The sequence below is a fragment of the Bos indicus genome, chromosome 1, assembly GCF_029378745.1.
Source record: "Bos indicus isolate NIAB-ARS_2022 breed Sahiwal x Tharparkar chromosome 1, NIAB-ARS_B.indTharparkar_mat_pri_1.0, whole genome shotgun sequence".
Taxonomy (NCBI): Eukaryota; Metazoa; Chordata; class Mammalia; order Artiodactyla; family Bovidae; genus Bos; species Bos indicus.
This window is the reverse complement of record NC_091760.1, coordinates 137,202,654-137,216,286: the sequence shown is the minus strand read 5'-3', so window position 1 is coordinate 137,216,286 and position 13,633 is coordinate 137,202,654. Positions and strand designations below refer to the sequence as shown.

Genomic DNA, 13,633 nt, shown 5'->3' with positions numbered 1-13,633 from the left:
CAGACAAGCAAAAGTTAAGAGAATTCAGTACCAACAAACCAGCTTTACAACAAATGTTAAAGGGACTTATATAGTCAAGAAATACAAGAGAAGAAAAAGATCTACAAAATAAAACCACAAAAAATTAAGAAAATGGCAATGGGAACATATATATCAATAATTACTTTACTGTAAATGTATTATATGCTCCAATCCATTCAGGCTGGCTGAATGGATACAAAAACAAGACCCATTTATATGCTGTTTACAAGAAACCCATTTCAGACCTAAAGACACATATAGACTGAAACTGAGAGGATGGAAAAATATTTTCCATGCAAATGGAAAACAAAAGAAAGCTGGAGTAACATCCTCATAGCAGATAAAATAGAATTTAAAATAAAGAATATTACAAGAGATAAGGAAGGACACTACAGAATGATCAAGGGATCAATCCAAGAGGAAGACATAACAACTGTCAATATCTATGCACCCAACATAGGAGCACCTCAATATGTAAGGCAAACACTAACACATAAAAGGAGAAACTGACACTAACACAATAATATGATTACTACTGTAGGAGACTTTAACACCCCACTCACAAGAATGGACAGATCATCAAAACAGAAAATTAATAAGGAAACACGTCTTAAATGATACATCAGATGAGATGGTTTTCATTGATATCTTTAGGACATGCCATCCAAATGCAGAAAAATACACCTTCTTCTCAACTGCACATGGAACATTCTCCACGATAGACCACATCTTGGGTCACAAATCAAACCTCAGTAAATTTAAGAAAACTGAAGTCATATCAAGCATCCTGACCACAATGCTATGAGACTAGATATCAATTATAAGGAGAAAAATGTAAAACATACAAACACATGAAGATTAAACAATATGTTTCCAAATAACCAATGGTTTACTGAAGAAATGAAAAGGGAAATAAAAAAAAATTTAGATACAAAGAACAATGAAAATATGACAACTCAAAACCTATGGGATCCAGCAAAAGCAATTCTAAGAGGAAAGTTGATAGCAATACAATCCTGCCTCGAAAAACAAGAAAAACATTGAATAGGCAACCTAACTTTACACCTAAAACAATTGGAAAAAGACCAAAAAACCCCAAACATAGCAGAAGGAAAGAAATCATAAAGATCAGAGCAGAAATAAATGAGAAAGGAATGAAAGAAACAACAGTAAAGATTAATAAAACTAAAAGCTGGTTCTTTGAAAAGATAAACATAATTGACAAACGTTTAGCCAGACTCATCAAGAACAAAAGAGAGAAGAGTCAAATCAACAAAATTAGAAGTGAAAAAGGAGAGGTTACAACAGACAATGCAGAAATACAAAGAATTATAGAGACTATTATGAACAACTATATGAATAACCTGGAAGAAATAGACAGATTCTTAGAATAGAAACAAATTATGAACAAGCCAATGACAAGCACTGAAGTTGAAGCCGTGATCAAAAATCTCCCAAAACAAAGCCCAGGACCAGATGGTTTCACAGAAGAATTCTATCAAACATTCAGAGAAGCACTAATGCCTATCCTTCTAAAACCATTTCAAAAAATTGCAGAGGAAGATTTGCAAACTCATTCTACGAGGCCAACATCACCCTGATACCAAAACCAGACAAAGACAACCCCCCAAAAAAGAAAAATACAGGCCAATATCACTGATGAACATAGATGCAAAAATCCTCAACAAAATTTAGGAAACAGAATTCGGGAACACATTAAAAAGCTCATACACCATGATCAAGGTGGGTTTATTCCAGGGATGCAAGGATTCTTCAATATACACAAATCAATCAATGTGATACACCATATTAACCAATTGAAAGATAAAAACCATATGATAATCTTAGATGCAGAAAATGCCTTTGACAAAATCCAGCACCCATTTATGACTAAAACTCTCCAAACAATAGGCATAGAAGGAGCCTACCTCAACATAGTAAAATCTATATATGATAAGCCTACAGCAAATAGTAAAAAAACTAAAAGCATTCCCCCTAAAATCAGGAACAAGACAAGGGTATCCACTTTCACCACTATTATTCAACATTGTTTCAGAAGTCCTAGCTACAGCAATCAGAGAAGAAAAAGAAATAAAAAGAATCCACATTGGAAAAGAAGAAGTAAAGCTCTCACTGTTTGCAGATGACATGATACTGTACATAAAAAACCCTAAAGATACTATCAGAAAATTACTAGAGCTAATCAGTGAATTTAGCAATGTCACAGGATACAAAATCAATACACAGAAATCAATTGCATTTCTATATACTAACAATGAAAAATCAGAAAGAGAAATTAAGCAATCAACATTATTCACCATTGCAAAAAAATAATAAAATATCTAGGAATAAACTTACCTAAAGAGACAAAAGAAGTGTACACAACAATTATAAGACACACTGATGAAAGAAATCAAAGATGACATAAACAGATGAAGAGATATTCCATGTTCCTGGGTAGGAAAAATTAATATTGTGAAAATGACTATACTACCAAACACAAGCCACAGATTCAATGTGATCCCTATCAAATTGCCAATGGCATCTTTCACAGAACTAGAACAAAAAATTTCACAATTCATATGCAAACCCAAAAGACCCCAAATAGCCAAAGCAGTCTTGAGAAAGAAGAATGGAGCTGGAGGAGTCAACCTTCCTGACTTCAGGTTATACTACAAAGCTACAGTCATCAAGACAGTATGGTACTGACACAAAAACAGAAATATAGACCAATGGAACCAGATAGAGAGCCCAGAAATAAATCCACACACGTATGGGTACCTTATTTTTGACAAAGGAGACAAGAATATACAATGGGGCAAAGACAGCCTCTTCAATAAATGGTGCTGGGGAAACTGGACAGCTACATGTAAATGACTGAAATTAGAACACTTCCTAACACCATACACAAAGATAAACTCAAAATGGTTTAAAGACCTAAATGTAAGATCAGAAACTATAAATCTCTTAGAGGAAAACATAGCCACAACACTCGATGACACAAATCAAAGCTATGACCCACCTCCTAGAGTAATGGAAATAAAAACAAAAACAAACAAGTGGGCCCTGATTAAACTTAGAAGCTTTTGCACAGCAAAGGAAACTATAAGCAAGGTGAAAAGACAACCATCAGAATGGGAGAAAATAATAGCAAAGGAAACAACTGACAAAGCATTAATTTCCAAAATACACAAGCAGCTCATATAACTCAATACCAGAAAAGCAAACAACCCAATCAAAAAGTGGGAAAAAGACCCAAAGAGACATTTCTCCAAAGAAGACATACAGATGGCTAACAAACACATGAAAAGAGGCTCAACATTGCTCATTATTAGAGAAAAGCAAATCAAAACTACAATGAGATATCTCCTCACACTGGTCAAATGGCCATCATCAGAAAGTCTACAAACAATAAATGTGGGAGAAGGTGTGGAGAAAAGGGAACCCTCTTGAACTGCTGGTGGTAATGTAAATTGATACAACCACTATGGAAAACGGTATGGAGATTCCTTAAAAGACTAGGAATAAATCCACCTTATGACCCAGCAATCCCACTCCTACCCATAAACCCTAAGGAAACCAAAACTGAAAAGGACGCATGTACCCCATTGTTGATTGCAGCGCTATTTATAATAGCTAGAACATGGAAGCAACCTAGATGTCCATCGATAGATGAATGGATAAAGAAGTATCCATTACTTCTTATACATATAACGCAATGGAATATTACTCAGCCATAAAAAGGAACATATTTGAGTCAGTTCTAATGAGGTGGACGAACTGAACCTATAGCTTATTATACAGAGTGAAGTAGGTCAGAAAGAGAAAGATAAATATTGTATACAAATGCATATATATGGAATTTAGAAAAATGGTACTGAAGAATTTATTTGCAGTGCAGCAGTGGAGAAACAGATATAGAGAATAGACTTATGGACAAGGGGGAAGGGGAGGAGAAGATGAGATGTATGGGGAGAGTAACATGGAAACTTACATTACCATATATAAAATAGATAGCAAACAGGAATTTGCTGTATGTCTCAGGAAACTCAAACAGGGGCTCTGTATCAACCTAGAGGAGTAGGATGGGGAGGGCAATGGAGGGAGGTTCAAAATGGAGGGGATATACGTATACCTGTGGCTGATTCATGTTGAGGTTTGACAGAAAACTACAAAATTCTGTAAAGCAATTATTCTTCAATTAAAAAATAAATAAATTTAAAAAAAATGCAATTAGAACTTATGTTTCAAGTTCATTTGGCAAACTTAATTCTATTTACAAGTTTAACCCTTATAATAAATTATAGAATTTTCTGCTTACCTTGGTAAGGTTAAATGAATGAATAAAATAACTAATGAACTTTTCTCAATTTCCCATTTTCTTACAGCGAGGTATTGATTTTCAATATCTATTGGAAAATACACAGCATGGAAAAAATATCCCATTGTCTCACACATTCTCTTAAGTTTAGGTGAGTAATCCTAAAAACAAATTGAAACACAAGATAGCACAGCTTATTTAACTGAAGATCTAGTCAGCTTCATACTACTTAAAATCAAAAAACATGCTTTATCACAAGTTATGTTGGATATTCTCTGATTTAAAACTAAAAAAATCATAATCACATTTAAAAAAAATCTTTAAGAGGAAAGGCAAATTTCTTTATAAATTGAAAATAGCAATAGCTTAGCAGCTTGGCTGTTTCCTAATTCAGAAAATGATTTATCTCATAATAAAACTTAAAACAACAGGAGAACAGTATTAAGTTCTTTTGCCGTGGTATATATTTTTATTATTATTCTTACAAATAACTTCTGTTTATTGTTACAGGGTGCCAAACATAAATCCATAAATTTATATAGTAAAAAGTGTCTGTCATGAACACTAAAGCAAACAGATATAAAATAAAAATATGCTGGTCTATTACAAATTATCAAAGAGCTGACTCATTTGAAAAGACCCTGATGATGGGAAAGACTGAAGGCAAGAGAAGGGGACGACAGAGTATGAGATGGTTGGATGTTATCACCGACTCAATGGACATGAGTTTGAGTGAACTCTGGGAATTGGTGATAGACAGGGAGGCCTGGCATGCTGCAGTCCATGAGGTCGCAGAGAGTCGGACACAACTGAGCAACTGAACTGATAAGAAATTAACTTACTTAGTAATTAATAATAACTTAGTAGTTGATTATTACTATACAATAAATTAGTGATTCCCTCAACATGTATTTGTGAATAATGTATACTCAGTTAGTGAGTAGAAGCTTTGGTTTTCAAAATACTTTGTCTGTTTACCAAAATTATCAAAAAGGAAAGCTAAATGGACTTATTAATCAACAATCTGGAGGATGCTAATATTGAAGGTATTACATGTGCCACATATATTTATTGAAAATTCAGTTAGAAAGGTAATTGGTGAACTTTTCTGTGAAGAGCCAGATGGAAAATTAATAATAGTTTAAGAACCTGCCTGTTTTGGCAGAGGTTTTTGTGGTGCATTTAGGTGCCACTATAATATTATTCTGCCATTAATGTGAAACAACCAGAGACAACATGTTGTGTGTGGCTGTGTTCTAATAAAAATTTATAGACAAAAAAATTTGAATTTCATATGATTTTCACATCAAAATATTCTTCTTCTGATTTCTTTTTCAATAATTTAAAACCACAGAAACCAAAGACTTCAGGCCAAATTTGGCCAACAGGCTTTTGTTTGCTGACCCCTGCCTTAGATTAACCCCAATAGCTGCTGTGAAAAATTGAAAATCATGACAAGGACTAAATTTTGTTATAACCTGAAACAGATTCAAGAATAGGGCTGGCAGGGATTAACTAAAGCAGGCACAGCTAAACACTGTGGAGAATGTGTAATGAAGCATTCAAAAGCATAAAGTTTCAAGGACTTAATTTGAATATACTGAAAATACTAAGACATTTTCTTAAGAAAAGCCCAAGATGCTTCCTATTCTTTAAGATGTAATCTTATATGTAGTAAACTATCTGGTTCAGATGCAGTAGTATCATAACCAGAATACAATATTAACTTGTATTTTAAATCACTGAATACAAAATTTATAAATGTCCTTACCTTAAGGAAAAGATCCATTTCGGGCTGGGTTTCATCTGTATGAATGAGGTAACATCTGACAGTGTTACTCCATAGAGAATGTGAAAACAAAGGGGTAACTTGTAATAAACTAGCCACAGCAATATCCCAGTCATCTGAAAATAAAATTTCTCATAAGTTCCCCAAAAGAATTATTAGAAGACCATATGATGTCTGAAAGTCTGAAAAACCACAACAGACATCATAGAATAATTTCTTATCTCACTTGTAATACTGACATAACTTCTAGAATAACATATTAGAAGGCAATCAGTTCTCTAATCTCAAATTCTATCCTGGGGTTTAAAGCAATCAAAGTCACCAGTGGTCTCTGCTGGGGTACCCATGGCTCCAGTCAAATGTCAGGGAACTAGGCCATATGGGCTGTTCCGTTAATTTGTAACTTGAGGAAGGCCTATGCTCCCAGACTGGTTTTACTTGTTTATTATTCTTGAAATATACTGAGTCAAAAAGAAAGTTCAAGAATGGTATAAAATGAAAAGTAACTTAAAGATAGTGAGAATGAATATTTTAAGACATATTTGACTAATTGAAAATGCATTATTTAAAAAATAATTTTCATTTTGCTAATAGATAAATAATTTCATAGTTTTAAGAAAAGAATGGAGCTACTTATAATATCTCAGGTCTGCTGTGGTACTGAAATTCTGAACAGATCTTAAGAGCTGTTTTGAATACCAAATTATACAAAGATAATGAATAAAACTGGGCTTCCCAGGTGGTGTTATTGGTAAAGAACCCGCCTGCCAGTGCAGGAGACATAAGAAACACAGGCTCGATCCCTGGATCAGGAAGATCCCCTGGAGGAGGGCATGGCAACCCACTTCAGTATTCTTGCCTGGAGAATCCCATGCACAGAGGAGCCTGGCAAGCTGCAGTCCATAGGGTGCACATGTGACTGAACGACTTAGCACACATGCACACATAACTTTTCAATACCATCAAAGATGCAAAAGAAAAGACGAAAACTACTGTTTTTCAGCTGACCTACATTAAACTCTCACTACTCAACTAAAACACCTGAGAATCCATACCAAAATTTCAGTTATTAGAACTTATTGGTCAGTCAGGCTGGGGGACACCATCTGATCCTGATGTGAATTATGTAACTTCATCCTTCCTGATCAGTGACAAGTACCAGAACATAATGGCCTGACAGTGGAAGACACCCAGAAAACAAGTCTCCTGCTCTGCTGATGGCAGTTCTCCCAGCACAAGACTGTAGTACACAAACAGTCATTGCCATTAACTAAGCTAATTAGCCATGGTAATTAGCCATTTACCTCTGTTGACATTAGCAAACGGTCCTTCCACGTCTATAGAACTATGGGCGAACTCAGGGCCCCGGAAGGACTGCTGAAGCTGGATCATACTCCCTATGGAAGGCTCACTTCCCAAGGCTCCACCAGTCCAATATTCGCACTGGGTTCCAGCAGCTGTAAAGCAGATTTCATCGGATGAAAACCAAATAATATTGAAACTTCAAAACCTTATCAAATATATTCAACAGGATTTCTAATCCAAAAAAGTACTATAAGATTATAAATACAACAAATATTCAAACTTTGATTTTGAAATCAAAAGAATAATTCTGAAAGTACTTTGCCACCAACTTCTGGCATGTTCTAAGGTGGTAGTTAACACAGTTTTGGTTATCTCAATCTTAAAAGGGGGATTAAAGAGAGACAGATGAAAAGAAATTAGGAATACAATAACCAAAGAAATTATAATAACAGAGAGGAATTAAAAACACTCCCCAACAAAAATTTCTAAAAAACTTTTATAACCATATGATTTATGTATCAGTGTAAAATTTGAAGGGAAGAATTTCAAAGACTATTACTGGCACACCAGTAATTGATATTGGCAATTCATTAGGATATAAGCTAAAGACATAAAGAGTATATTCTCTTTAACCTCCCAGAGGAAAAAAATTAATGTCTGAATTAATGAGTACTTAAACACACATTTTTAAAATAAGTAATATTTGCTATAACATGGAGTCCTTGACTAAACTTAAGTAAACTGGTATTTGGGTGAAAATCTCTGGCAAAACTGATTTTTATTTGTAGGTGACAAATAATGAGCAATATTCCCTCAAGCATTCCTTCTTCATGTTTATATCAAAATAGGAAGAAAGACCTAGGAGGAAATATTAACTTGTTTTTATTAACTTGCCAAGAGAATTAGAATATAATAGTTTTGAAACACTGTATATTTTAACATATGTCAACACTGAAATAACCACTAAGACTAATGTGTTAGTCATAATAAGCCGTTATTCGCCTTTTTTTCCTCAAAAGTTAGTAGATTTTAATGGTACTAAAATGCAAATTAAGAGGGGATTATCAATTGCCATATTTCACTCCAAAATACATTAATTTGGAAGAATATAACTACAGTTTTTTTTTATAAATGGGAGAGTGGCTTCATTTTCCTACTACATTTAAAATAGAATATTGTTCAATATCAATCACATTTCAATATTATTTCCTATTAACATAGTGGACATTTTCATTCTATGATTCTGAGTTTTTCTTTATTTCTAGAAAGACATTTAATATGTTTAATTATAAAACAAAAACTTTAAAATATTTCAAAAAACTGTATTGGAAACCACTTGCTGAAACATCATGTAGATACTCTGATAGCTGCAAGAATACATCCATTATGTGGAAAAATGTAACAAAAACTACTAACTTTCTCCAACATCCATTCTCCCTTTCTTTCTTTAATGACACAGCCCCAAACTTTATGTGCATACATGGCTCTCCTACTAATAATTACACTTTCCCATCTTCCTAGGTAGAGGAAGATATAGGCCAAAGGGGTTTAAGCAGGAGTAATGCGTATATCTTTCAGATTGTGCTTTCAAGGAAAGTAATGTATTCCCCCACTCCCTCTAGCTAAATTGTATATATGATGGGACTTGGAGGGGCTATCTTAGACCAGAGAGAGAAAAGCTATGGGTTAAGGCTGGCAGACAACAAGATAGAAGGAACCTCAGCTTCTACACCATGGACTTCTATAGAAAAGACCTGTTATAACATGAGAAAGAGAAAGAGCAACTCTATTTGTAACAGCAATTACTTATCAGTACAAGGATTCAAAGTTGACTCTACAATCATTATACCTATTAATATATTGATATCTCAAAACATTATAAATAGGAAATAAACTTACCAGTAACATCTGTACAGTTGTCATCTGAATCAGACTCTCCAGGATCAAATACATGGATCCCCTGAGCCTGTAGCCTCTGAAGTTTGCTCTCCAACTCTCGCTTGGCCCTCAATAAATCCTGAATTTCATTTTCCTTGGTCTCCCTAAAAATCTTTAAAAGATGTATTTTAATTTTGAAATCCTTTTCCATAAGCAAAAAGTGATATTATCAACTTTTAAGGGAAAATTCTTTCATTCATAAAATCAATATTCATTTGGTCCTTGATCTCCTCTTTTGTAAGGTGAATACCTCTCTGTCACTGTTTTGTAACTGGAACCCAGTGGAATTCCAGGAGGATATATCTAAGGTGAGGGGCTGCCGTGTGCTACCTGATGTTTAGCAAATTTGTCCCCCTCCCACTTATTGCCCTCCTGGAGGAGGGCATGGCTACCCACTCCGATATTCTTGACTGGAGAATCCCATGGAGCGAGGAGCCTGGTGGGCTACAGTCCATAGGGTCACAGAGTTGGACATGACTGGAGTGACTTAGCGTGTACACTTATTGCCAGTAATGCTCTCCCAAAGGATACATTCTCAAATATTTCTAAATGCTCTCCCCTAATATAACCCTTGCCTCTCCCCACCCCCTTTAAAATGTTCACTTTTATACCTTTTCTTTGAAACTATCTCAAGTTTACCTGGTCCAACTCAAATACTTCAAAAGTAAAAAGTATTTACTTTTTATAAGACTTTAACTCTTATACCTTTCATGACTCCTACATCATTTACTTCTATTTACTCATCACAGTATTATATGAACTTTTAAAATATATTGCTTTATTCCCTGTCACTGTGGGGATAAAGATGTATGAAATTTACCTTAAATTGCCTCTTAACTTTATCTCTGTCATGTTCAAATGTAGCTGCTCTCTCCATTGCTTGGTATTTTGCTTCTAAAGCACTTTCCTTTTCCCGAAGTATCTTCTGGTAAGTTTTTTGAAGTGCCTGGAAAAATTTACCTTGTTATTTCTAACAAAAATAGCATGCCTCCCAAATTTTACATTATGTTATATGCATATTGGGCTTCCCTGGTGGCTCAGAAGGTAAAAAACCTTCCCTCAATGTGGGAAAACCTGGGTTTGATCCCTGGGTCCAGATGATTCCCTGGAGAAGGAAATGGCAACCCACTCCAGTATTCCTGCTTGGAGAATTCCATGGACAGAGGAGCCTAGCAGGCTATAGTCCATGGGGTAGTCAGACATGACTGAGCAACTAACACTCTCATATACATATTACATATCTCAGAATATGAACAGTCTACTTAGTTTTTCACCAGTTATCAAGAACTGCATACTGCCATTCTATTCAAACATATAATGGGGAAAAAACCCTGCAAATGTGCTTGAATTATAAATGAAGATATTCAACATTAAGCTTTCAATGGAAATTAATACTTTTTCTTTGAAATACTGCACCAGTTCTGAATCTTCACTACAACTCAGTTTTCCCACACAAAATCACAATTTATAAGGTTTAACCTGAAGAATAATTATTTCTGTGAGACTGTGCACTCCTTGGCTCCACGTCACTCCTCTTGCTAGCTCCAAGGCTGATACACTGCAGGTCTTCAGTAAATGTCTGACTGAATGGATTAAATAAATATAGGGGGTGTGTGTGTGTGTGTGTTTTAAATGCCTAGGTATATGAAAAAGGAAAAACAAGGTTACATAAGGAATCAGGATTGGTAACAGAAATAACCTGGGCCTGGAACATTTGTCACCCCTTAGTGCGCTCTGTCCTGTTGTAATTGCATTTGGGGGGCGGGGTTTAAACGCCTAGGAAGGGTTTGATGAGCTGCCTCAACAGATGTCACCAAAGTCTTTTGTGTATCTGTGTGGTCCTGGCAGACCTACTTCCCTGGAGATTAGCATTTGGTGCTGCTCTGTGCTTAGTTGCTGAGTCGTGTCCAACTCTTTGAGACCCCATGAACTATAGCCCGCCAGGCTCCTTTGTACATGGGGATTCCCCAGGCCAGAATCCTGGAGTGGGTTGCCATTCCCTCTTCCAGGGGATCTTCCCGACCTAGGGATCCAACCAGGGGTTCCTGCATTGCAGGCGGATTCTTTAACAGAGCTTCTCTGAGAGCTCAGTTGGTGAAGAATCTGCCTGCAGTGCAGGAGACCCCAGTTCGATTCCTGGGTCAGGAAGAGCCCCTGGAGAAGGGATAGGCTACCCACTCGAGCACCCGAGTATTCCTGGGTTTCCCTTGTGGCTCAGCTGGTAAAAAATCCGCCCGCAATGTGGAAGACCTGGGTTCAATGTGGAAGACCTGGGTTCAATGTGGAAGACCTGGGTTCAATCCCTGGGTAGGGAAGATCCCCTGAAGAAGGGATAAAGCTACCCACTCCAGTATTCTGGCCTTGAGAATTCCATGGACTATTAAGAGTCGGACACGACTGAGAGACTTTCACTTTCACCTTTTCTTTACCAGCTGAGCTACCAGGGAAGCTCCGAGCATTTGCTGCTCCGGGCTAATAGCTTCAAGGTGTCTGAATGAATGGCCCAAAGACAGAAAAAAAAAAAAAAAAAAAAGGGAGGTGGGGGAGCTGGTGGTTGTTAAAGAATCAGTTTAGATCGCAAGGCAGTATGTTCTTTCAAAGTAAAACGCAGAGCAGTTTCTGCTTAACTTTCAAAACTTCTTGGTTTGGAGATGAGACAGGACGGACAAGGGACGAAGTCAGGAGTTCAGGGTCCAGTTGGCAGTGCCGCCACGCGGCTGCGTGGCGGTAGGCAGACGGCCCCGGGCCTCAGTTCCCAGGTGTCGCGGTCATCTCCGGTGAGTGCCCGGGCACAGCATTACCTGCAGCTCGGCCCGCAGCCGCTTGTTCTCCGTGTCCAGCTTGGCCTCCCGGCGGCCCATGGATAACAACTCCTGGTTCTTGCTGACCCGGAAGATCTCGTACTCCTTCTTCAGCCGCTCGTACTCAGCAGCCGCGTATTCCAGCTCGGGCACTGACGAGCCAGTAGACTTGAAGCTGGCCCCTAGCAGCCCGCCGCCGCCCGCTCCACGGGGCAGCGAACCCGGCCCGGCTCCCGCAGCCGCCACACCCGCGGCCCGGCGGAACGAGCTGCGCAGCAGGCGGACCTTGGGCTTCACCTCCACCGGGATCTCACAGGCCTCGCCGCCGCCCGCCCCGTACGTGTCCTCGATCACCTCCCCACCCGCGGGGCTCACGAGCGACGAAGCGGTACCCATGGCGCCGGCTGGCGCTGCTAATCGCCAGCAGGGTAAGAGGAGGGGGCGGGACACGACCAGAGGGACGAGGCGGGGCAGCAGGAAGGGGCGGGGCGAGCATATCAAGGAGGGGCGGGCCAGTGGGCGGGCAAGAAGGACAGGGTGGGGCCAGAGGAGCAGAACGGATGGGGCGGGGCGGGACGGGAGGACTGGGTTGGGCTAGGTAGCTGAGCCCGCCTGCGGGTTGCTGCGCAAGGAATCGGTGTGGCGCAGAGTGCAGCAGGGATGTGGCTCTGGCCTGCCACTGCACTTTGTCAGTGCCTATGAGAGGGCGCAAGTAGGCTTCTCACAGTTCCCTCTACCTGGCCAAGACTTCCCCCGGGCGCGTGCCTCACACTGAACTCTGGCCTGAGTCCCCTGTTGCTCCACTTCTGTTGCTGCAGTTTCTGTGCTGCGGCCTTTCCAGACGCCGCTCTCCTCTCGAAGGCAGTTTGCATGCGTGTGTGCTCAGTCGCGTCCCACTCTTTAGGATCCCATGGACTGTAGCCCGCCAGGCTTCTCTGCCCACGGGATTATCCCTGCAAGAATACTGGAGTGGGTTTGCCTTTTCCTCCTTTAGGGGATCTTCCCGACCCAGGGATTGAACCCGAAGGCAGTTAGGAAATCAGAAATTTATTGAGCGACTGCTATATGCCTCTCATTATGCATCTCTCAGAATGCCTGCAGTTGGAATGACCAGAGAGACATAGTATCAGCCAAGAAAATGTTCCTAGACTTTACAGCCTGAGACCACCAGTTTCACCTTAGACAAGGTGAAAGTTCGGTTTTTTTGCAACATGGGACATTGGAGACCTGGACTTCAGAGGAATATGGTACATTTAACCCATTAAAGGAAAGGATGCACTATGAGCCATATCATAAAACATGAAGAGATGGGGAAACTTTTAAGTCAGGAAAAGAGTGGGGTTGTCATCTTCTTGCTTATGCTGTCTTGTGCTCTTGCCCCTCCGCCAAGTTTCTAACCTCTCCAGGTTTGGAACCCGGGGTAGGAGGACAGGTAATAGTCCCTCTGCTGCTGCTGCT

General features: G+C 38.8%; 1 protein-coding gene across 2 annotated transcripts in view; it reads right to left on the bottom strand.

Moving 5' to 3' along the window:
• The window catches only part of NPHP3 (nephrocystin 3), a 56,341-nt gene extending 43,723 nt beyond the window's left edge, over positions 1-12,618 (bottom strand). Inside the window, exons 1-6 of one of the 2 annotated variants that reach the window (XM_019962380.2) lie at positions 12,176-12,618; positions 10,195-10,320; positions 9,336-9,486; positions 7,436-7,588; positions 6,114-6,247; positions 4,343-4,503 (exon numbers count right to left, since the gene is read on the bottom strand). In XM_019962380.2, the coding sequence (XP_019817939.2) occupies positions 4,343-4,503; positions 6,114-6,247; positions 7,436-7,588; positions 9,336-9,486; positions 10,195-10,320; positions 12,176-12,571 (1,121 nt within the window). In that variant the 5' untranslated portion in view covers positions 12,572-12,618. The remainder of the gene's footprint in view (positions 1-4,342; positions 4,504-6,113; positions 6,248-7,435; positions 7,589-9,335; positions 9,487-10,194; positions 10,321-12,175) is intronic. The other variant, XM_019962370.2, reaches the window with a different exon arrangement.
• Positions 12,619-13,633: the final 1,015 nt, after the last annotated feature.